At 42.3% G+C, this 24,647-nt stretch overlaps 1 protein-coding gene across 1 annotated transcript in view; it reads right to left on the bottom strand.

Annotated features, from left to right (window-relative positions):
- The window catches only part of LOC149454555 (uncharacterized), a 76,673-nt gene that overhangs the window by 43,500 nt on the left and 8,526 nt on the right, over positions 1-24,647 (bottom strand). Inside the window, exon 2 of the mRNA XM_089687340.1 lies at positions 17,530-17,654. Within this exon, the coding sequence (XP_089543466.1) occupies positions 17,530-17,654 (125 nt within the window). The remainder of the gene's footprint in view (positions 1-17,529; positions 17,655-24,647) is intronic.

Below are 24,647 nucleotides of genomic sequence, written 5' to 3'. Positions count from 1 at the left end.
TTACCCTTGTCATTTTTGCATTTCATACATTGTATATGCAGTAAAGCATGCTTGTTATACTCAACATGGAACCTTAGGAGTTAATCCTCCACATTGTGTAAACAGGATGGTTGATCCTGTCTTCTCTGACCCTCCCCTTCTTTCTACAGTCCCCAATCCATCTGCTGATGGACAGAGCCTAGGGGGCAAGCTGAACATGCTCACTTTGGTATGTATTGCTAGAGTTTCTTTTTTTCTTGGGAGTGCATTTGATCAGCACAGGGTCAATCGGCACTGTCCAAATAGAGGGTCAGGGGTTCTGCAGCCTCATAGGACAATCAGGGAAGAATGAAAACTCCTCCTTCAAGCTTTAACCAGTGCTCTGCTTGACACTGATAGTCACTACTACTATATACCGCTGATGAGAAAAGGTTTTTAGCAGTTTATATTTACTAAACGAATGTAATTTCCATGTTGTGTGTACTGTGGGAGTCCAGATATAGTGAATGCAGAGTCCTGTGTATAGTAACATTTTAGGTTTGGGGCTTATACTATCAGCTGTTTATCCTCTTTTCTTATACTATATGAGTAAATATATTACAAGATAAATACCTATTATGGGCATATTTCTCTATGGTTATAAATTGAATTGAATATTCATTTAGGGTTACCTAACAACGTTCCTTACTGCCTTGTCATCCCTCTTGACGGGTTTGGTGTGTCCTAAGCGTCCGTGTCTGCCCCCATGACTGATATTTGGACGCTCTGATGTATGACCATACTTGCGTTAGGATGCAATCTTTGGAATATTGTATATTTACTTGTTTGATAATGCATTGTTGTTTTATAATATGTAGTGTTGCTCTCTCAAGCTCTCCGATTCCTGAAGAAGCAACAAATCGGTGAAATGTGTGGACTTATGACATCTGGTAAAACACAACTGGTGTATTGTATACAGTATATGCCATTCCATATATCAATATTTGCCTTATGCCATACTTCCAGTTTATTGTTTTTGAGAGTGGTGCATTTGGGAGACTTTTTGTCCCTTTGGTTCCTTTACTTTTGTGTGTGTGTGGGCGGGGGGAGATTTATCTTTGTTTATTGAATTTTTATCCTATATATTTTTATATTTTGTAATAAAATGCATGGTTTTATAAGCAAGTGTCTCGTATGCTATGCCAATAAAGTCCGGTTATCTCTGGGTTGATATAGTATCTAACCCTGTTTTTTCTATGAATATTTATTTCACCCTGGCCAACGATTGAGAGATTTATGCCAGTGAGGTAGGCTAAAAGGATAAATATTTGGAGGAGTCTAGGCCCCCCGGTCTCTACCTGGAGAGCATTTGTGTATGAAGGGTCTAGCTTTGCCTCCCAGACCTTCTGCTTGGAGAGGGAGTGAATGGGCTAGTCTTGGTCTCTCAGACCTGCTACCTAGGGAGGTTGCGAAGGAACCAGTCATGGTTTCTCAAGCCTACTATCTAGGGACAGAACATGTCCAGGGAGGGGTCTTGGCCTCCCAGGCCTTCTGCCTGGGAAAAAAACTGAAGAAGAGTGATTCTTCGTTAACTTCCAGTCTATGTTTAAAGGTTTATAAATTGCTTGTCTGGGCTTAAAGGATCACAACTGGCCTATGAGATTAGATGAAGATTGTTGAAGGTTCATCTGGCCAAATGAATCTGTATTATTCTGTGGCAAAATATACTATAAGATATGACTAAGTGGAAGGAGTCGTTTACTACTGTCTTTTGGGATCCTGTAACTCCAATCCTCTATCCCCTATACAACTGACCTATATAATGCAAAAAAAAAAAAGACTGGTGGAGTGGAAGCCTGTTGCCATCGCCAATAAGAAGGCTAGGAGAGCCCAAAAATCCAGCAACTCCTAAGAGGGTTAGTGAAAGAATATAGGGGAAATCTTCCTATGGGGACAATTGTTTGTTCCATGGATAAATAAAAGGGGATTCCCCTAATTTTGAAGAGATTTTCTTTCACTTCCCACTGTGGACAGGAAATTAAGGAAAATGCCCCCAATGGGATACAGATGGCAAAAAAACAGAAGTCTTAACCATTCTCTACTCTATCCAAAGTGAAAAAGGAAGTTTTGAATATATTGAATATTTGAATATATAGCTTAGGATATATTAGGATCTTTACCAAAAGTGCCAGGTAGGATCAAAGCCACCCAAACCCTACCATTTGAGAGTACAGTATAAACAATGTGCACCAACATAAAGGTTGGCAAGGTAGCAACAACTCATAGAACTGAGGCAACCATTAAACTTGGGGAGGGCAGGACGGAAACCCTTGATAGAGTCTTGAATGTTAGTGCCTGTGTCCCTAAGCATTCTATTAAAGTGTATGTAAACTCTAACAATGAACATCTCTTATTTATTCCTGCTTGGTCTGTTAAATACTCTATTGAATGCATTTTGTTATATCTGTTTCATAAGTGCAAAAAATACCTGTTGATCTTATCAAAAAATTAGAGCTGTCCTTCGTCCTATGCACCGTTCTTATCTTGGACTACCCTTTATGCTGTACAGATCTGACTGTGAACTGGCTGAGTAGTTTGGCAAAAAGACACTGGGCAGGGCTGACACCCCCTCAGTCCACAAAAATTCTGTGTATTGTCAGCGTATAGCAGGACATAGGAGATCAGCACATTTCAGGTATTTTTCTGTATTTGCTGGGGATAACAGAAAAGGAAAGGTACAGGTACTGCAGAGATGTAATGCATATTGTTTTTTGCCTTGACATACACTTTAAGTATAGGACACAATCCAATTCTCGCACACCCCTTTAAAAGACAGCTCAATGGGCCTTCAGTAAGGGTCAAATGCAGCAATTTTTTGCAAAACATAAATGGCTTTCCATCCAATTTTTTTTTTTATTCACAAAAAAAAAAAAAATCTGTTATGAATACATTCTTGTTTGTATTCAGCAACAGCACTCAATATTTTCAGGATGAGTAATTTGCCAGTCTACAGCTATTTTAATATGTGTTTTCTATTGAGGTTATATGCTGAGGCTGACAGCAACTCCATGGAAACCCATGTAACTGCTGCAAAATTATTAGCTGCAGATGCTACCTGTTTTTTTTTCTGGGTTTGGTTCTACTAAAGTAAACCCATGGGAAACATAAAAGTTGGAAATGTACACATGCCACCGATAAGTGACTGCATACGATGCCATTGCATACCTTTCTTTTAATGGTCCATCACGGCGTTTTGCCCAGAGCCCTCCGAAAAAGTAGCTTTGCAAATACCAACTTTCTCAAACTTGGTATTTGCAGTGTGCAAGATCATAAGTTGAATCCTCTTCCTATGCCACCCTATGCTATGGGTGCTTACACATTGGGTGCTTAGCATCATCCAGAGTATAAGTATCCAGAGCTGGTGAACTTGAAGGGAAACCAAAGGTGTCGATTGCATGAACCAGAGGGCGAGTGCAGTGCTGGTATACCCAGTGACAGGTGCGACAGCAGCTTTAAAGGACAGTGTTTCAGCATTTCCAAATCGAATCCCCAATGTGTGCAATGAGTGTAAAGTGGGCCCCCCTCCTCTTTGGGGTCTGTGTGCCCTACGTACATTAAGAATGTGCAGGTGAGGGCTAACCCTTTCCTACCCAAGTAACCTAATAGGTTATTTAGACACTGAGCATCTCATGGTGGGCTTTCCAATTCTCCACGACAAGAAAACAGACAGAAGGGGAAGCTCCAAGCAATAAGGGAGACAGATTAGAAATGGAAAAGTATGTGCTGGGAGCTCTTGGGGTCAGCTATCCTCTGCATGCCACTTAACTACTTTTTAAAATGTATTTATTATAGGTACTTATGTAGCGCCATCAATTTGTTTAGCGCTTTACATATATATTTGTACATTCACATCAGTCCCTGCCCTCAAGGGGCTTACAATCGAAGGTCCCTAACTCACATTCATTCATACATACACATACAAGGTTCAATTTAAACAGAAACCAATAAACCTACCAGTATGTCTACTTGTTTTTCAGGTTCAATTTAAAACAACTTTGTCAAGCTAAAAGAAAACCTAAAAAGAGGGTTCCTGCAATATTAGCAGTAATATACTCACCTCTCTCATGTCCTGTGTGTCCTACCTTACATCCATTTAAGGTCAGAGTCTTCAACATTTGTCACTTCTGGGAGTGTTGGATGTCTTTGTTGCCTGCCAAGACCTATGGAACCATCCTCCAAGCCTTAAGCTACTGCTGATGCTGGGAGGAAATGTTTCCAAAACCCGCTCTTAGTTGTCAGTGGAACAGGTGTCCTTATTGGAAGATTTTTCCCTCTATTCCTCTTCTGGTGCCAACTGCAAAATATTGGATTTCCATTCGCTTTCTGACCCAATGAAAAAGCTTACCAGGACAGGTAGAGGGGTACAGTTCTCCCATCTGAGACAAAGCCAGCTTTCAAAACCCTACAGATGGCACACTAGACAAACATCCAAAAATTTTACTGAAGTCCCATATCAAAAACTCAACATTTTGGAGACATGGAGGTCTCCATTATCAAGCTGATAAAGTATGCATGACTTAGCACTTATGCCTTGCAGCACTGGAGTCTTCAGTTCAAATCCCAACCAGGACACTACCTGCATGGAATTTGCATGTTCTCCCTGTGATTGCATGGATTTTCTCCAGGTACTGTGTTTTCCTCCCACACTCCAAAAGGCAGTCTGGAAGGTTGATTGGCTGATGTCCACATTGACTTTAGAATATGTATGATAGGGACCTTAGATTGTATGTTCCTTGAGGGAGAAGACCGGTGTGAATGTTCAATAATGCATAAATTGTTTGTGCTCTATAAATTGTCTGTAATAAATAATAACAGTCTGATCCGTGTATATATACAAACACATTACCAAACATCCAAAGAGGTCCACATGGGACCATCTCCAAAAATCTTTGTTTCAACATCTGTCATCGTAGAATTAGCCAAATACACATGCTGATACTGAATTAAAAAAAAAAAAAGCTTTGTCTTACCAGTATAAAGCTTAAGAATCAGTATGGGGAGGCATAACAGCGGTGTGCACTCCGTTAACCAGATTCCTCTTCTTTGAGGGATATAATTGCTTCTCTTTCTTCTTTGTCAAGGTTCGAAAAGGATCTTTTCTGACTGGCTAGCTGTATAGTGTCTCTCTTTATGGTTTTAATAAAAGTTACAGTTGAAGCAAAATTGCCTGGAGGAACAAAAGTACTTTTCAATTTAAATTGTGCGGCCATTGGTCTAGCTGCGTTGTGATAAGAGGAAAAATTTTGCTTAAGTTGTAACTGTCTCTCGAACTGAAAAAGCTTCACAACCAATTTAAATGGATTGAGGCGGTTAATGGGGCAAAATGATAATCCTCAATCAAAAACCCTGTGTTCTTGCGTAAGTTGATGACGAGCTACATTTATGTTCACTTGTTGGTTATCTGGGTTTTATTGAATGACCTCAAATCTTCTGGTTTTGTGGCTCCTGCCACCCCTCCTGGACCTGTGTCGTGACAGCTTCTCGAAAATAGAATTCTTGTTGTAAAAAATATGAAGTACCTGTGGTTGAGCAGCATTGCTGTTAGAAATGTTTTCTATAAGCAAGCTGCTCTTATGCAGTATCAGCACATTGTAATTATTTGGCTACCTATACAGAGGCATAACGCAAAGACTAATTTGGGTGGTACCAAAAGGTAAGAGACCAATGTCCTTTGAATTTTTCATAAACTGATCACACAAATACTGTTCAGCCTAAAACGAGATTTTACATCTGATCTAATATTTATCAACTGGATATAGTTTCCTTTGAGTCCTTTCAAATTCTAGTCTACTTTTTAAGTCCTGATGAACAGGGAGTGTTGTGGACCTTGAAAAGCAATAACTCTTGTTATAGGATTGATTTATGAATAATTAAAATTGAATTCTTTCACCTTTTGATTTAACATCTTTTTCTGTACAGTCGCCCTTTATCAAGATGACAAAGCAGCACTTTGATAGACTGAGTTGCTTCAGGGTACCCCTCAAGTATTACGGGTTTTTTTTTTGTTTTTGTTTTTAAACTGCCATACCAGATCCAGTGAACTTCCTCACAAACTTTCTTTTGTTTGTTGGTTTATATAAATATTGAAATCCCAGGGCCTCCTATGTATGTCTTTTTGGAGTTCTTAAACCATGATAAAGGGGACCTCCTTGTCTGAAACATTTGATTTCTGATACAAGACTTCAGAAAAAATCCAGATGCGACTCTGGAACAGGGACTTCTACTGTCTGTTAAATTTGCACGTTACCACCTTTTTGCCCTTCATTGTCATGCTTAGTGGCCTGCAGTCCCTGTGGATCAGTTTACTCAGAATGGCAATAAAACCTGAGAGAGCTATTAACCCTTCCCTTCTAAAACTGAAAAACAAAAAAAATAAGTTTGGGCTTTAGATCTCCAGATGCTCCCTATAGAGTAGGGTTTCTCAACCAGGGTTCCATGGAACACTTGGGTTTCTCCAGAGGTTGCTGGGGGTTCCTTGAGCAGTGAGCAATTTCTGCCTCACAGATGGGGCGGACTGGCCATTTGGAAACTCGGGCACTGCCCGAGGGCCTGGGGTCAGTAGGGGGCCCCATGAGATGCCCCTGGTACCTTTTTCATAGGCTTTTATGAGTTTGGGCAAGGACACAGGGGCCCCATGAGTTGTCAGTCCACCCCTGCTCACAGATAAGTTTCCACTGACACCATTGATCTTTTTGAATATCTGTAAGGGGGTAATTCTTCCCAATGATCACAGGTGTAAGGAACATTTTTCCTAATGACAATCACACTAATGTACCATGAGTTGTAGATTAGTAATTTTTAACAGGGGGTCCCTGAGACCAGAAAAATATTTTAAGGGTTGCTCTGCGTTAAAAAAGTTGAGAAAGGTTGCTATATATGCATTTAAAATGTGAGAAATCCCAAGTATTAGATTCCATGAATAGGCTTTTAAAAGAAAATTAAAAAGTACAAAGTATTTTCAGAAAGAACAGATTAATTGTTGCAACAGTACCCCAAAAGCAACTTTTGATGTGCGGCTCACATTTTCCCCTGCTTGCTGTTCTGTATTTTGATTATCGTATTTTGGTTGGATTGGTAGATTCTCCCTCTGGTGGTCATCTCAGGGGGATAATGATGACCGCTTCTGAGTCATTATTCAAGCTGGGCCTGACTCAAATGGCTTGTTAAGTGAAGTGAGGTGAAGAAGTCACCCCATGATCACTTCAGACATTCAATCACGTATGGTAAAAAAGCTTAAAGTATAAGTAAGATGAACTACTAAAATGTCATAGAAGCTTTACCAAGGTAGTCATTTTCAAAGCTTTAAACTTGTAGATTTTATTTAAAGAAAAAAGTGATCCTGCCATCAAGGTCCATGTTCTGGATCTCCCTATTAGAGGGTGAAAACACTCTGTCCCTGTCTCACATACCCTATGTTGTCACCCAGTCACAAAGACTTCTGATGGAGAGTGGCAAGTTTAACACACACTATACAACCATGGTCCATTGTTGTCACCATTAGGAAACCCATCCTGAGAAATGTCATGCAAGCGATCTGGTGCATATCATCCATGCTGATTCTTGATTGATTGGCTATATCAAAGATGTTGTGACTGGATTGCTGCCTTGACATTTCATTGGATCAAGACTTCACTAAATCAGACATGTGCTGAGAGTTTGGGGGTCCATTGGGTGGGGCCCCACCTACTCCTTTTTTCTTACCTATCGCTGTCTCCCCCTTCAGTCTCTTTCATCCATCTCTGGGTCTTTTTCTATTCAGACAGCCCTCTTTTTTTCTGGCCCCAGGACCCTAGTCACTTGTTTCCACTTACCTTCACTCAACGATATTTCCAGGCATGCTACCCCTACTGAACCAGTGATCAAGGTACTTTTGCTTTACTATTGACTGTTTGTGCTTCTGTAACATGTGTGTCATAGTGGCTTGTTCTAAAGGCCATGATTGTACTTGTTCTCTATCCTTTTAATGTGTTAAATAATTTTGAGAAAATCTCAAACTTTTACCATTAAAAAAAAAGTACATTTATTGAACCTCCAACATGGCTGGATCCTTAATAACCTGTTGTAAAGATGTCTAAAGATTCTTCTTAATAGCACCTAGAGCCCTCATCCAAGGTATTAGAGATACCCAACTGCCCCACTACTCACTGTTCTGGTTGAAGAATATGGAGGAACTGTATGGCTCACAGGTACTTACCAGAAATGTACTGTTGTTTAGAGTACCTGGCTTCCCCACCTACATTTTGAATACCTTCAGACCTACCTTGGATGTAGATGACCCTCACATTTTCATAGCTCATTTACCACAGATGCAGTGGAGTCTCATACGGGCAGTGGGGGTTGCCGGCTCCTTGGGTATAGCCCTACCAACCCTTCCCTTTTTTTCCTGTCCTTAACTCCCTCTTGCCTCCTTCATCCATCTCTCTTCTATCCCGATTGTCTTCTTCTTTTTTCCTCTCTCTCTCTCATGTGGCCCAAGGACCCTAGTCACATGTTCTGATTCATTGGTGTTATCAGGGATGGTACCCCTCCTGAACCACTTATATCAAGTGATCAATGTGCTATTGTGCGTTTTTTACTGCTTGCACCACGTGTGTCATAGTGGCTTGTTCTGAAGGCCACATGTGTACTTGTTCTCTATCCTTTTACTGTGTTAAATAATTTTGTGAAAATCTCAATAAATATTTACTAATAAAAAAGTTATACATTTACATAACCTCCAACTTACCTAGATCCTTAAGAACATTTAAACAAGGCACTGGATCAGTAAGAGGCAACAAGAATTTATTAAAACACCCGGATTCTTCGTAACTCCCAGTAAATATGTTGTATGTGTCTTCTTAATAACACTTAGAGCCCTCATTCCCAAGGTATTGTAGATCACAACTCCCCCACTACTCATTGAGAGGAATATAGATTCTAACCGCATTATGATGGAGAAACATACTGCACGGCTCAAAGAAACTAACCAGAAATGTATTGCTGCTTGAAGCTCCTGGCTTACCTACCTACATTTTGGGTATCTTTATACCTACCTTGGACGTAGATGATCCTCACTTTTTCCTATCTCATAGACCACAGTCTTGGGTGGAGAATGGGGGTTGTCGGACCCTTGGATAAATCCCAATCTACCCCCTCTCTTCCCAGCCTTCGCTGTCTCTCCCACCTGCCTCCTTCATCCATCTCTTGGTCTTTCTATTCTATTATGTCCTCTTTTTTTCTTCTTCTCTCTCCCATGTGCCCCCAGGACCCTAGTCACATATTTCTACTTACCTTCAGTCATTGATATTCTCAGGGAAGATATCCCTCCTGAACTGCTTATATCCAGTAATCTACTGCTCTGTTTTTGGCTGCTTGCACCATATGTCACAGTGGCTTGTTCTGAAAGCTATATGTGTACTTGTCCTTTTACTGTGTGAAATGATTTGGTAAAAATCTCAAATATTTACTATTTAAAAAATAAAACTTACATAACCGGCGCTCCCATGATGCACCGGGCTCTATGCTACCCGTATAGTCAGTGACCTAAAGAAGCAGACAAGGCAAGACATGTTTCTATAGCTTCTATATTGCACTTTAGCTTCACTCCTACTGCACAGGAGGCAGATATAAAAGAATTCTTTGAATTAAGTAATTTTCTCAGTAATGGGTTTGCAGGTTATTTCTTCCTGAAAGCTTAGATGAAGATAAAATATTTTCTTTTTTGTCAAATCAGTGCAGGGAAACAGATAATTCCGCAGAGTTCACGCCCTCTCCGTCACCGCTGTAATCCTTTTCCATTAGAATAAAATAAACCTGGCTTGTCAACAGCGTAGATTGCGCCTCTAAGTACTCTTATTCGGCGGTGGCGCGAGCGCTCCTGTAAGCAGCTTTATAGACCATCCATCACTGATCGTGCGGCATAAACAAACACGGCGTGACGTTTTGTCGAGCTGAATCAGAGCAGAACGTCGTCGCCGAGCGGGTCCTCAACACTCCTATAATTGTATTTGCTTTTCATTCTTACAAGTAAAAGTTGGTGTTCGGTCTTTGTTTAGTGAAGAACAAACACTCCTAATAAATGAGTTTTCTTTTTTATTTTCTTGTGTAGACAGATTTTTAGGAGACAAAATGAAGGTGAACCACAGTTTTTTTTTTTCTAATATTGCAAAGCGGTTGTTATTGATAGTATGGCTGATGTATGTAGCTGTAACATATTCTGTAGTGCAGTACAAGGGGAGGATACAAATTTTACCACAGCAGATGTGCAACCAGCTTCAAATATGCACATGCCAATGGCTAGATGAATATTCAGACACAGCGCAGGCGGCTGTGATTGGCAAATTAGCTATATAGACTCATTCACAACAGGTGCGTTGGGCTGCGTTGACCAACACGAGGGCACATAGAAAACAAAATAGCTTTTAAACTGTCCGTAACACCACCAGGCCTGTAAAATTCTTGCAGCGGCAGCTGCTGGGAGCTCAGTTCCTAATGAGCTAGCCATGCCCCCAGAACTACATCTCCCAAGAGTTTTTTCCCTATACACACTGGGGTTGATTTACTAAAACTAGAGAGTGCAAAATCTGGTGCAGCTGTGCATGGCAGCCAATCAGCTTCTAACTTCAGCTTGTTCAATTAAGCTTTGGCAATAAACCTGGAAGCTGACCAGTTCCTATGCAGAGCAGGACCAGATTTTGCACTTTCTAGTTTTAGTAAATCAACCCCAGTCTGTGGGTAGGCTCTGAAGAGTCAAGGCAGCATCATGGCTTTGCTGGGAAACAAATCAACGTATGGACAGAAGGGGGTGGAGGAATAGGTGGAGTTCTATAGTCGAGCAGGCAGGGCTGACAACGCGCCTTGGGGTTTCAGTGCCGCAACAGCAGTAATGGCAATCCAAACAGGAAGTTAGGGGCACGTTGGATTTCTGGCAGATTGACATGTATTTTTCTTTACTTGCAGGAGATCAAACATGGGGAAGTGTGCATATATTGTGCTTTCTTCCTCCTAGCATATACTTGCAGGCTCCATTCACATTTTACAGGCTCGCCAGAGCACGCACACTTTTTTTTGTGTTCCCTTGCTTTGCGCTTAAGGCAGCCCATTCATTTCAATGGGCTGCCCTATGTTGGAAACTAGCAAAAAAATTTTTAAAAAATCGTGCCACACCAAAACACATGGTACTGCAGTACCACACAGTTTGGTGTGCACTAGCAAGATGCCTGGGGGTATCATTATGAATTAATGGCACCACCGCACCTGCATCTGCAAACAGTGCATTTTTGTGTGTGAGTTTCTGCAACATGCTGATACGAATGAACTCTAAGGTTAGGTTCACACCTATGCAGGTTGCAGTTGATTTGTATTCCTGGTGCATTTTGTGGGATTTTTTTTTAACCTTTTTTGGAGGTGTCTGTTGTCATAAGGAAGAAACCAGAAAAAAACACGTCAAAAACGCAAGCACTGCATTGTTGATGTGTTTCTGCTGCTTTTCCATTGAAGTTTAGAAAACCAAAAACGCAACCTGCTGCAGGCAAAAACGTCCCGGATTCTTCCCAAAAAAACACACAGATGTGAACATGTCTCATGGGAAATCATTTAAAATGGACTGTAGTGCGTTTGTGCAACACTGAAAATGCACTGAAAAACGCATGGTTGTGAACATAGCCTAAACAGTGCATTTCCCAAAAATGCTAGTTTACTGGCCATTTCTGGCTTTAATATTTTCAAGTTACATAGTTAGTCTGGCTGAAAAAAGACAAAAGTCCATCCAGTTCAACCATATAAAAAAAAAGTTGTAATCCTATACCCACAGTTGAAGGCAAAAAAAACTTAGCAAAGCATGATCCAATTTGCTCCTGCTGGGAAAAAATTCCTTCCTGACCCCCCAAGAAGAAATCGGATATTCCCTGGATCAACTTTACCTATAAAAGTTAGTATCCAGTTATATTCTTTGTATCCAAGAAAGAATCCAGGCCTTTTTGTTGCTAACCCAGCCTTAGCACACGCTGAATAAAGTCAAGGCAACACAGTGGCTTAGTGGTTAGCACTGGAATCCTCGGTTGGAAGACCAATCAGAACATTATCTGCATGGAGTTTGCATGTTCTCTGCTTGCATGGGTTTCCTACAGGCACCCTGGTTTTGTCCCACACTGCAAAGGCTGTTAGGTTAAATCGGTTCCTGTTTAGATTAGCCCTAGTATGATATTCTACTGAGCATGCTCTCTTGAGCATGCTACTTCCCCAATTTGATGAGCACTTTGAGTCCTCAGGAAGAAAAGCACAACAGAAATGGAAAGTAATTCATTGACAAGTCAAAGCTTTTAATCTCGATGCTTACAGGTCAACGGTTCAAAGCACTGAAGGCAGAGATGCCTGCCAGGAAAGACGTATTGTGCAAAAGGAGTACTCACCAAGGGCGGCCTCCATAATTCTCTTAGGGCCAGTTCACACCAGAACATGCGCATTCCTGTGCATATCCACGCGTTTCAGTTTGGAAAATCCATTCATTTGAATGGGCTGCAAAATGCACCCGAACAAGGAAAGGATAGTGCAAGCACGACTTTTCAGATCGCACTGTATGGTACCATAAAAGTTAGTGGCCACAGACGAAATGCATATGGAGTCCCATTAACAATTCATTGGCACCTGCATGAGTCTCAAGGGCAGCGCGTTCACCTTCTGTGCAGGAAAGCGGCACACAACATACCAATTCCACACCAGGTTTTGATGTGTACGGGCCCTTAGTACAGGTTTAGTTTAAACATGCTTATGGTAAAAACAAGTTCAATTAAAAACCTGCTAGACCACATTTCACATCCCAGCTCCACATGACTCATCAAAGTCATAAGACACCGCACAATCCTACTTATAACTATGAAGATAAAACGCTAAGTGTCTGCGATGCCCATGGCAACAAATCACATGGGATTTATTTGGACTCAAATATCGCTGGCTGCTATAGAAATCAAAGCTGATTTTTATTTAGGTATTTAGTAACCTTTAAAGCAAAATTCCGGGCAAACTTTTTTTAAATTTAAATCTATTCCTCAATAGCCTCAAAGGACATAAATCTACTTTGTGCCCACCTAATGCCTTTAAAAACACAGATATTGCCTTGTAAGTGTAACATCATAACTGTGATGTGCCTGTGCAGAGCTGTGGGAGGGGCAAGCAGGCTCCACCCTCTACAGGCTGCCTGCAGGAAAGGGCAGGAAGGGGCGGAGACAAAACCAGTTATCCAGCACAAGGATAGGGAGCAGCAGTGACCGTTCTTGATTACAGGAAGAAAGTTTTACACTGGATTACTGCACAAATCTAGAAGAAATACACAAAGCACACTAGGACTCAGGAAAGAATACATATGATGACGATATCTAGGCAATGTTTTCTTCTGAATTCTATATTAATGTAAAATGGCTAAGTTCTTTGAAAACTCTTGGATGTAAGCCATTTGGTCCTGGTGATTTGTCAACCTCTACTTTGTGGGTTGGTCCCACCCAGACTCCACCTCTAAATATATGTGGGGGCTGTCCATCATGCTGATTTTTATGGCTTGCCTCGAAATATGTAAGGAAAGACCATCATGTCCACCTTATGGGTTGACCCTGCACAGACCCCCACCTCTAAATATGTGTGGACCACCATTCATAACCGCTTTACAGATTGGTCACATCCAGACCCTGCCTCTAAATAGGTGAGGATTGTCCATCATTCCAACTTTACGGGTTGCTTTCAAATATCCAAGGATCACCCATCATGCCCACTTTATGGGTTGGCCCCTGCACAGACTCCGCTTCTAAATAGGTGGGGATTGCCCATCATGCTGACCTCATGGCTTCATCCAACCTAGATATTGCCTCCAAATATGTAGGAAACCACCTATCATGCCCTCTTTGTGGGTTGGCCCCTGCACAGACTCCACCTCTAAATATGTGAGGATCCTCCCATGACAACTAGTTTACAGGTGGGTCCCGCCCAGACCCTGACTCTAAATATGTAGGAATTGCTCATCATGCTGACTTTATGGGTTGACTCTCAATATGTAGGAACCACACATCACACCCACTTTATGGGTTGACTCCGCAAAGACTCCACCTCTAAATATGTGGGGATTGCCCATTATGCGGACTATACAGCTTTGTCCCACCTAGATGTTACCTCTAAATATGTAGAAAACCACCCATCACTACAACTTTATGGGTTGGCCACTGCATAGACACCACCTATGACTATATGGGTACCACCCATAACAACCAATTTAAGGGTTAGTCCTGCCCAGACCCCACCTCTAAATATGTAGGACCACCCACAATAAATCCCCTTTTGAGTTACCGTGCATGTGCAATAAGGTTGATGCTGTGATCCCAGGACACAGCCCAGGACCGACACACCATAGGCAGGACAGGAGGCCAAGATGCGGGGCCTTACTGGTGACTGTGGGAGAGTTGGCATGTATGCACTTAGATGCAAAAGTATTATTAAAAAGGGGAAATCTATTTTTTATGGAAAAAAACAAAAAAGACAATGGTTTATGACACACAGCGCTTTGGCAAACTAAAAGTCATCTAGTTAGGGTTTAGATTTATTGTAACCGCGATACCATGTGACACCAAGCGAGGTTCAGGCAGTTTTATGTCAACTGCATATCACGAGTTATCTGATCCTGACTACATACAGCAAAACACGCCGCATAACAAGCATCTTCACGCTGACTTTATTTATAAGTGGGTTTGTTACATCCTGGCCCTGAAACAGGTTAATGCTTCACTCCATTACCGTCCAGCAGCTCTAAACCTTTGGCTGAGAAGCCCAAATCCTAACGCAAGACAAGCGAAGCGTAACACTTATCGGCAGCCTGCTGACACACCTGACGCTGCCATTATACGATATCTGACAATGCAGCTTAATAACCGCAGCTTAATGACTGCCTCAATGAACAACACAGCGGCCTGGTATGTGTACGCAGCACACTCCTAGCAGAATCTATTAATGGAGACCATAGCCAAGTCTCTGTACTACTTGTAGCAGCCAAGATCTGTTTGGTATTTGTTCATATTGCTTGGAAGATGTAAACTTGCCCAATTGGTTGCTTAGGGCAGCAACTGGGGTGGTTCCTGCTGTTGGTGTTCCCAAGGGCCGTCTTACCATGGCTTGATTTTTTTTCTCTTGGCTCACAAGCTAAACAAGAGAACATCAATAGATTTGCCCATCCATGGCTAATAGCATAGAGGAAGGAATCTGCACTGCCAACTACTGTATTCAACAGCCAGAGCATCCTTGGCATCCTTGGCTGCCTGAATACCTGAACAGTGCTTCTGATAGGATGCAGTGACTACTGAAACAATTTTCTGCCCGACTCATTCAATTTATTTTTTTACTTTTGTTGATCTGGGTGGTACTTTCAAGACCACCAACAGCTCGAATTTCAAGAAATGTGAGATGTCCTTGGGGACCTTAAGGGCCTGTATTGATGTGCTTTCATACAGACCTATGGGAATGCAAAACCTGGTTGAAAGAGGTGAAATGCAGATCAAAAAGAGGTCAACTGCAGGTCAAATGCACCTGTCAATGAATTCTGAAGTATCTCAGAGGCATCTCAAACCAATGTCAAGCTGGTGCCATTGACTCAAGCCCAAAGCCTGACAACACAGACCCTAAGAATGGTCATACACATTGTAATCTGGGTGCACAATTCCCTTTAGATATACCAACAAATATGTAGTGTAATAGCCTGTCTGCTTGCATACTACTTGCATGGCAGGCTCCTACATTACATAGTTTGGGAAAATCTAAAGGAAATTATACTGCATATAGCCAGCTTTACCATTGCATGATCCCCTTTAGATTAACCACAGCCATATAATATAAAGGCCTGTCTAAACAGTCCATTAAGCCTAATGTCCCATCAGACAGGCCCTTGAATCATATAAATGCCAACTGGAGATTGTACAATCACATTGTAACATGTATGGCCAGCTTATGAGGTAGAAACAACTAGGGATACCATCAATGTCCACCCTAAAGTATTACACTCGTGTCGGTTGCAATGTCCCTTTAAAGCAGGCATGTCAAACTGGTGTCTTTGGGGTCGTATGTAGCCCTTTCACTCCCTCCTTGGCCCTTTGGTCTTTTAGGATTTAAACTGAATAAGACCCCTGGCTTCATTTTCTTTACATAATTTTACAGCTGAGCACTGAAATACAGAAAAAACATCTCTTAAAAGCATACCTTAAACCATACTTAAAATCCCAGGACACCATTAACCCTGCCCACAGTCTACATTTCACCTGCCCACTTTCCAGGTGGGCACAGTCAAGCCATACCCACTTTATGGGTTGGTCCTTCCCAGACCCTACCTATAAATATGCAGGTACCACCCACTTTGGACCCCCATCACCTCCATTAATGCTTATGCATCTGCAGTAGCTCAAATAATGTTGATGCTGTGATCGCAGGATACAGCCAGGACACAGCATCAGAAGGACAGAAGGTTAAGATGCAGCACTGCTCCAGCTGACCAGAACAGTTAGTATGATGTAAAATCAAGAACCAAAATTTCATATGCTGCAACTTAAAAGTTCTTAGATGTGGTGGCTGCATTTGTTTTTTTGAGGGGTTTTTTTTTCTTTATTCCCCTGGTGATCCCGCCAATAACACACTTCCTAAGGTGACAAAAATCACCGCACTGTATCCATGGAGGAGGAAGGCATGACTGTCACCCCCCCCTTGTCAACTGTATTACATAAGGAAACATTATTTTAGAGTCCACAGAAGAAAGCCGGGAAATCTGATAATATGTTTGATATATCAGTTTAGAGTACAGGAAGTTATAAGGCTTCTGGAATTGTGGTGGAGGCATTAGTTTTCTTTATTTCATGCTAAGAAAACATCTAAGGACTGGCGAACTATAATATGTGAAGGTGGCCATCTAGGTAGAGGCAGGGCGTTGCTGTCTCTTGTCAGAACCTCCAGCAAGAACAGTGAGCAGCACAGTAAGCACATCATAAAATCTCACTGCAAAACTCTGGAGACTAGCAGTCAGAGGCAGCAGTGCCTTAGAACTCACGCTGCATATATACTTCTATAAGGACCCAGGCACTGGAGTGCAGACGCACACTCACATATATAATGTTTCTAAGTGTCCCGTATAACATACCATTTTTTTTTTACTTTTTGTACGGAGGTCCACTTCAATCTGTTATGTTAGCATTGCTGATCTACTTCTGAAAATGCTAGCAGCTTGGTCCTCTTCAGTGCTGCAGATCAAGAAGGTAACAGAAAAGTCCTTGATGATATGTGTTCTGTGTTTACAACTCAAAATGTAAAAAAAGAAGACTCCACATAACATCCAGGCAACTAGTTTCTTCAAAAGTTTGCTCGGTTATGGGATAGGTTTTCTTAAATGTTAAAAATGTGGTTGTGTTTTGGCTTCCCTTTAAGTTTCAGAGCTTTGTCCAGTCGAGCAAGGAATTTAAGATGCTTACAGCATAACCGTTCTAAAGAAATACATCTGCACCTATTAGTCATACTTACTGTGCTGTATTTTTGGAAAGTGTAATTCTGCATATCCGATTCAGAGTCTGAGAGACATTCCAAGACCACAGTGTCCCCCTCCAGCACTGCAAACTTGGGCCCATCGATATACAATTCAGCAAAAACTGCAAGAGACAAGCAGACATTGTTCATCTTTTACATGCTCATCTACAACATCATTCTACATCCTCCATCACCAATCCCATCATGTCTACAATGTCATCCTACTGTACATCCTCAATCAGCAACCCCACCAGTGTCTAGAACAGCAATGGGCAAACTACGGCCCGCGGGCCGTATACGGCCCGGCGGACCTTTTAATCCGGCCCGCGGAGCTAGGCTCCCGCTAGGCTCCTCTCACAGTCCGCCCTGTTTCCTATGAGGATCTGTCCCCCCTCGACGTATCTGCGCATGTGCCGGAGATCGCCGATCGGCTGCTAATGCCTGAAACTGGCACATGCGCAGATACGTCGAGGGGGACAGATCCTCATTGGAGACAGATTTTCATGCTACACCGAACGGTGCGGGAACAAGAGGAACGCGCGGAGCAAAGGTAAGTGAATTGACACAGGGGGGACTTGGGGACTTAATATGGGGGATGAATTAATATGGGGAATGAATTACTATATGGGGGATGAATTACTATATGGGGGATGAATTACTATATGGGGGATGAATTACTATATGGGGGATGAATTACTATATGGGGGATTAATTACTATGGGGGATTAATTACTATGGGGGATTTATTACTATATGGGGGATGAATTACTATGTGGGGGATGAATTACTATATGGGGGGATGAATTACTATATGGGGGGATGAATTACTATGGGGGATGAATTGCTATATGGGGGACGAATTGCTATATGGGGGACGAATTGCTATATGGGGGACGAATTACTATGGGGGATGAATTACTATGGGGGATGAATTACTATATGGGGGATGAATTACTATGCGGGATGAATTACTATGGGGGATGAATTACTATGGGGGATGAATTACTATATGGGGGATTAATTACTATGCTTACTATGGGGGAATATTACTATACTTACTATGGATGACACATACACATCATTCATCTACTCTTGGTCCGGCCCCCGGGTCCAATATATGAACCCATTGCGGCCCTCAAGTCAAAAAGTTTGCCCACCCCTGGTCTAGAACGTCAGTCTACATCCTCAATCACCAGCCCCACCAGTGTCTACAATGTCATCCTATAACCTCTATCACTAACCCCACCAGTGTCTACAACATCATCCTGCATCCTCCATCACCAGCCCTGCCCCCCCCCCCCAGTGTCTACATCATCATCCTGCATCCTCCATCACCAGCCCCCCCCCACCAGTGTCTACAAAGTCAGTCTACATCCTCAATCACCAGCCCCACCAGTGTCTACAATGTCATTCTATAACCTCTATCACTAACCCCACCAGTGTCTACAACATCATCCTGCATCCTCTATCACCAGCCCCCCCCCCTAGTGTCTACAACATCATCCTGCATCCTCCATCACCAGCCCCCCCCCAGTGTCTACAACATCATCCTGCATCCTCCATCACCAGCCCTCCTTCCCAGTGTCTATAAAATCATCTTGCATCCTCCATCACCAGCCCACCCCCCCCCACCAGTGTCTACAAAGTCAGTCTACATCCTCAATCACCAGCCCCACCAGTGTCTACAATATCATCCTATAACCTCTATCACTAACCCCCCCAGTGTCTACAACATCATCCTGCATCCTCCATCACCAGCCCTCCTTCCCAGTGTCTACAAAGTCAGTCTACATCCTCGATCACCAGCCCCACCACTGTCTACAATGTCATCCTGTAACCTCTATCACTAACCCCACCAGTGTCTACAACATCATGCTACAACCTCCATCACCAACCCCGCAGTGTCTACAACATCATCCTACATCCTCCATCACCAACCTCACCAGTGTCAACGTCACCCTACGTCCTCCATCACCAACCACCCTACTGTCTACAACGTCATCCTACAACCTCCATCATCAACGACACCAGTGTTTACAATGTCAACCTACAACCTCCATCACCAACCCCACACTCCAGTGTCTACAATGTCATCCTACATCCTCCATCACTAACCCCACCAGTGTCTACAACATCATCCTCCATCACTAACCCCTCCAGTATCTACAACATCATCCTACATCCTCCATCACCAACTACCAATGTACATTAAGATGAAAAAGTGGTTATTACCAACATGGATATGCTTACATACTGTGAAAGTCTGAGCAGATGGTCCCCTGAAGTCCCATAGTTTTATTTTACAATATTATGAATTAAAGGGTATGTACAACCTGACAATCAACTTACCTTGTTTGGTCCTGTTAAAGCTGAACTCCAGCCTTTCAAAGTTGTACATGTTCCTCTCCTGTACTGGAATTACTTATTCTGCTTTCACTGCACACTGTGAGCTTCTCATGGTGTTCATTAGAAGCTGCAGCACGTCAGACAGAGCCTGACACATGCTTGGCTGGAGAAGGTACAGCATTATTTAGCCCTTTCCTCCCCAGCCTGATTGTAGCTAGCCCACCACTTTTATTCATTGGATTTCAGTTATTTCAATAATGAAGGCTCAGCAGGTTCACAGCAGGACTTTCCAAACTTTCTAAATAAAGGGCCAGTGTACTGGCGTTGAGACTTTAGGGGGGCCAGACTGTGCCCTGTGAGAGTAAACATTGCCCCATCTTTGGTATTAGAGAGAGGAATAGTGACCGATTGCTGGTGTCAGTGGCAGGCATTATGCCCCATTGTTGGTGTCATTGGCAGGCATTATGCCCCATTGTTGGTGTCATTGGCAGGAATAATGCCTCAAGGGCTGGATAAAGGCAAGCAAGGGGCCACAGTTTGGATACCACTGAACTAGTTACCTAAGGTGGTCTGCATAAAATGCAGCCTTCCCAGGAAAGCCCAAAAATTTTGATATTTGCAGAACTCCTCTCAAGAGTCAGCCCACTGCTTGTATCAGGGCTGAGGGCTCTTGAGCAGAGTACTGAGGTGGGTGCTGTGATGTTTTCAGGAAGCTATGCACAACACTCTGACTGTTTTTTCCACCAGCCATGATCTATATGCAGAGCATAGAGAAGCACAGAAACCCAGAGGTGACATGACTGGGACTAAAATAATCAGATAAAACTTCATGGTAAACATGTATACCATTGAAAGCATTTTGTTACATCTGTTTTAGATTTTCAAAAAATAGTTGGGGATCCTGTCAGATAGCATTCTGTGTTCTCTGCCTGTGCTGACCTTTATCAGTTACATTGTTCTCGAAACGTAAAAGAATAAAGTGTATTTCTGTACTCCTCAGAGATAACTGAATCAACTGGGGTTGCTGAATGAGGATGTACAGTAGTACAGAAATACACTTTATTCCTTTACGTTTCGAGAACAGAAAGGGGCAGTGTTCTGTAGTCCTGTCTTGTTTTTGATACAGTAAGGGGAGTGAGTGTAGGCACCCTATATCTGGACATGTGTTAACGGCAGGATCACCAGGGGAAAGTAAAAGGGGAAAAAAAGCCTAAAGAAAAAAAACGAATGCAGCCACCACATCGAAGGACTGGTGGGCTAAACGTTTTTTGGGGTTTTTTTTCGGGAGGGGGGATTGTCTCCAGGACAAGACACAAAAGGATATCACCCGAAGAGGGAACACATTAGTAATAAGAGACAGATGGGATTTCTAACCCTTTCCTGATCCATCCTAAAGAAATAATGTGACATCAGCTTTATGCAGGCCATAGATGGGGAGAAAAACGGCAGATTTTCGGCCGATTAACGAACTATCGGTCGGTCTAAAAAACTTACCTGACCACCAATTATTACGAAAATTGGCCGATTAATGAGTAACCTATAACGGGAAATGATGTCATTTTGTGGCCTTTGTGATCCTTTTTCGGAAAACGATCGTTCGTTTTTGACCATCAATGAGGATAAAGTCGGGCGTTTTTCGAAAATTTTCCAACATAACCGATAATCTGAAAGTCCAAAATACACGAAAAACGGCCGACAAAATCGTCCACTAACGATAAGATAATCGGTCGGTTTTATTTTCGGACGAAAAATTGGCCGTTTTTCTCCCCATCTATGGCCTGCATTAGTGTTAGCGGACGATTACAAGTGACTTTCAGTAGACTGACCCAAAGTGACCGGGAGTCAAAGTTCAACTCCACGCAGATATGACAATGACATATACACTAGTTATGTATTAAATAAAATAAATCATTACATTTGTTTGCACCTAGAACAAGCTAAAGGACCTGAATGTTCCAGGGTATCAGCCTCCTGCAATACTTTGAACCAATCAGGGCTCTACTGCTTACAGGGACCATATCTATAGGAGACAGGAGATCACAGGGATGGCCACAGAGCCATGCTGCTACTGCTTTAGAGTTTAGTTATTGGCTGGGGTGGGCCCTGGACCAGGCTGTATTGCCTACCTGTACAATACTCTGCAGGGAGGCCTAGAACCAACCTTTTTACCCCCAGAGGAACCTCTGAAATATTATCCATGTCTAGGGGAACTCCTGTTAATAAAAACTCCTTGGTGACTAGTGGATAGAATGTAACTTTTACAGACAGATAAAAAGATCATTGGTGTCATCCTTCCACTGCCTCTACAAATGGCGTTGGCCCTTGAACAATGCAGACATCATCAGATGGCAGGTCAATGATCCATAGTTCAAAGACAACTCTTGAGGAAAAACAATTCCTTGGTGGTCAGTGAATAGAATGTCTCTTACATAGGGAGTCAGGGGGAAGAATCTCCCTTACATTGGTCGCCAATGGGAAGGATGTCCTTTACATTAGTTTTTAGTGAGAATTTGGATTCTGTGGGAAGAATGTCCCTTATGTTGGTTGTCATTGAGAATAATGCCCTCTTTACAGGCACCCTAAAAAGGTAACTTGTGTCATGATGCTGGCTTTGCAAGTGGCATTGAACCCAAGATTTGCAGTAGACATGAGTGAATCTCCGAATGGACATAGTAACAAATCTGAAAAAGTTATAAAGAAATTAACAAATGCATTAATTTCATTCAGAATATGTCACATGATGCAACAGTAGTTGGGGCCCATAAGGAAATTATTAAATTTCCAAATTGGTTTGATGATTCAAATATCAACAACAAATGGATCCGATTTTCGTTCTATTCATTAATGCGGATGCTCATAATGCCAGTTGATATTGTCCAACCAGCTCACGCCATTTCTCTTGGTGGGTTGGACTGCAATCCGAAAATATTGAATCCTTCTGATTTGATAATATATTGGATGCATAGCAATCTTCCAGAAAAGCTGCAAAATTTTTCAAACCCACCAGGACCAATGAATATATGAAACGAATGGCAAAGATACAAAACGAATTCCGACAACAAATCGGCTCAACATGACGAATTTGAGAAAATGAAATTCTTCAGTGAACGAATGCATCCAAAATAAAACAAACATTTCCGGTGTGCAGGTCTATTTGCCAGTATCACCAGATGGGAGGTCAATGATCCACAGGTCAAGGAACTCCTAGCACCCTCTGCAGGTAAAGCAATTCATTAATGGCCAGTGGAGAAAATGCCTCCCTTACAGTGATGGCCAGAATGCAATGTTTAAAGATAATTAAAAATATCATTGGTGTCATGCCTCTGGCCTGAACAAATGGTGTATGCCTTGAAATGAAGAAAGCATAATCAGATGGGGGGTTCTAGTCAACCATCCATAGCTCAAGGAACCTTTAGCTAGCTTTGGAGAAGCTAAGAATGACTGGTCTAAGGCCCCCAAGTATGCAGGGCCATCTAGCTGCTGCATATCCCTCCTGATGTTCCAGGCACTCATCCCATAGGGCCCTAATTGTGAGAACCATGTGGTACAGCGTTCAGTCCCATCCAGCCGCAGCCTGCTATAGACTTTCACAGGCTGCAGGCAGTGAGGCAGGACACTACACCTGGTCCATTTTAGGTGTACTAAAACACTGGGAGGGATGCATAGCAGCTAGTTGGTCCTGTGTGCAAGGGGCATATGAGGTGATTTGCCTCATTAGAGAGATTTCCTTTTAATGTTGTTTCCAGGACTGAGATTGAATGAAAAACTCAATTGCCAGAGGTTTTTACCATCCCCAACTCTGTGAAAACAACAAAATAAAAAAATGTGGCTTGGCTTTAGATGTATTTTAATTTGCAGCTGGGCTCTGCCTGCTAGCTAGTAGTAACATAGAACTCTGAAAACACTGTACATCAGGGGAAAAAAAAAAACCTCAAAACTGTGCACCTCGGCTATTCGGCTTGTTATAAATAAACTACAATTTCAAAAGAAAGTCCCTTGAAACCACCAAAATCCCCTCAAAAACTATGATCCGCACTGCCTATGTAAAAAGACATTTATTTATTACAGCAGTACGAAAAAGACACATCTACCTAACCCAGCAATTCAAAACCAGGGTTCCATGGAACCTGAGGGTTTCTCCAGAGGTTCTCAAGGTTTTTTCAGATAAGGCTGGTTTGACCTCCTATCTAATGGTGCCTGCATAGTTCCGGGGACAATACCACTTGGCAGAGCCAGTGGCATGACGATGATGATCTTTTTAGCTGTCTTTATGTAGGGGGGTGGGCATTCTTCCCACTGTCCAATGTAAGGTGCATTCTTCCCACTGACCACCAATGTAAGATATACTTCCTATTGACCTGCAATGTAGGAAACATGCTTCATACTGACCACCAATGTAAAGGACGCTCTTCACACTGACCACCAATGTAAGGGCCATTCTTCACACTGACCACCAATGTAAGAGACATTATATCCACTGACCACCAATGTAAGGGCCATTCTTCACACTGACCTCCAATGTAAGAGACATTCTATCCACTGACCACCAATGTAAGGGCTATTCTTACCACTGACCTCCAATGTAAGAGACATTCTACCCACTGACCACCAATGTAAGGGCCATTCTTCACACTGACCACCAAAATAATAAGCATTGTTTCCACTGACTAATATATGTGCATTCTTCCCATTGTAGCTGTCTCCCCCGGGAGACAAAATTGGTTCACAATTTACATTGGATGCGCTAAAAGCATCCTTGTGCATGAGGC

This window comes from Staurois parvus, unplaced genomic scaffold (genome assembly GCF_062004578.1).
Source record: "Staurois parvus isolate SC_StPar_1 unplaced genomic scaffold, SC_StPar_1.0 ptg000423l, whole genome shotgun sequence".
NCBI lineage: Eukaryota > Metazoa > Chordata > Amphibia > Anura > Ranidae > Staurois > Staurois parvus.
This window is presented reverse-complemented; position numbering and strand designations above follow the sequence as displayed.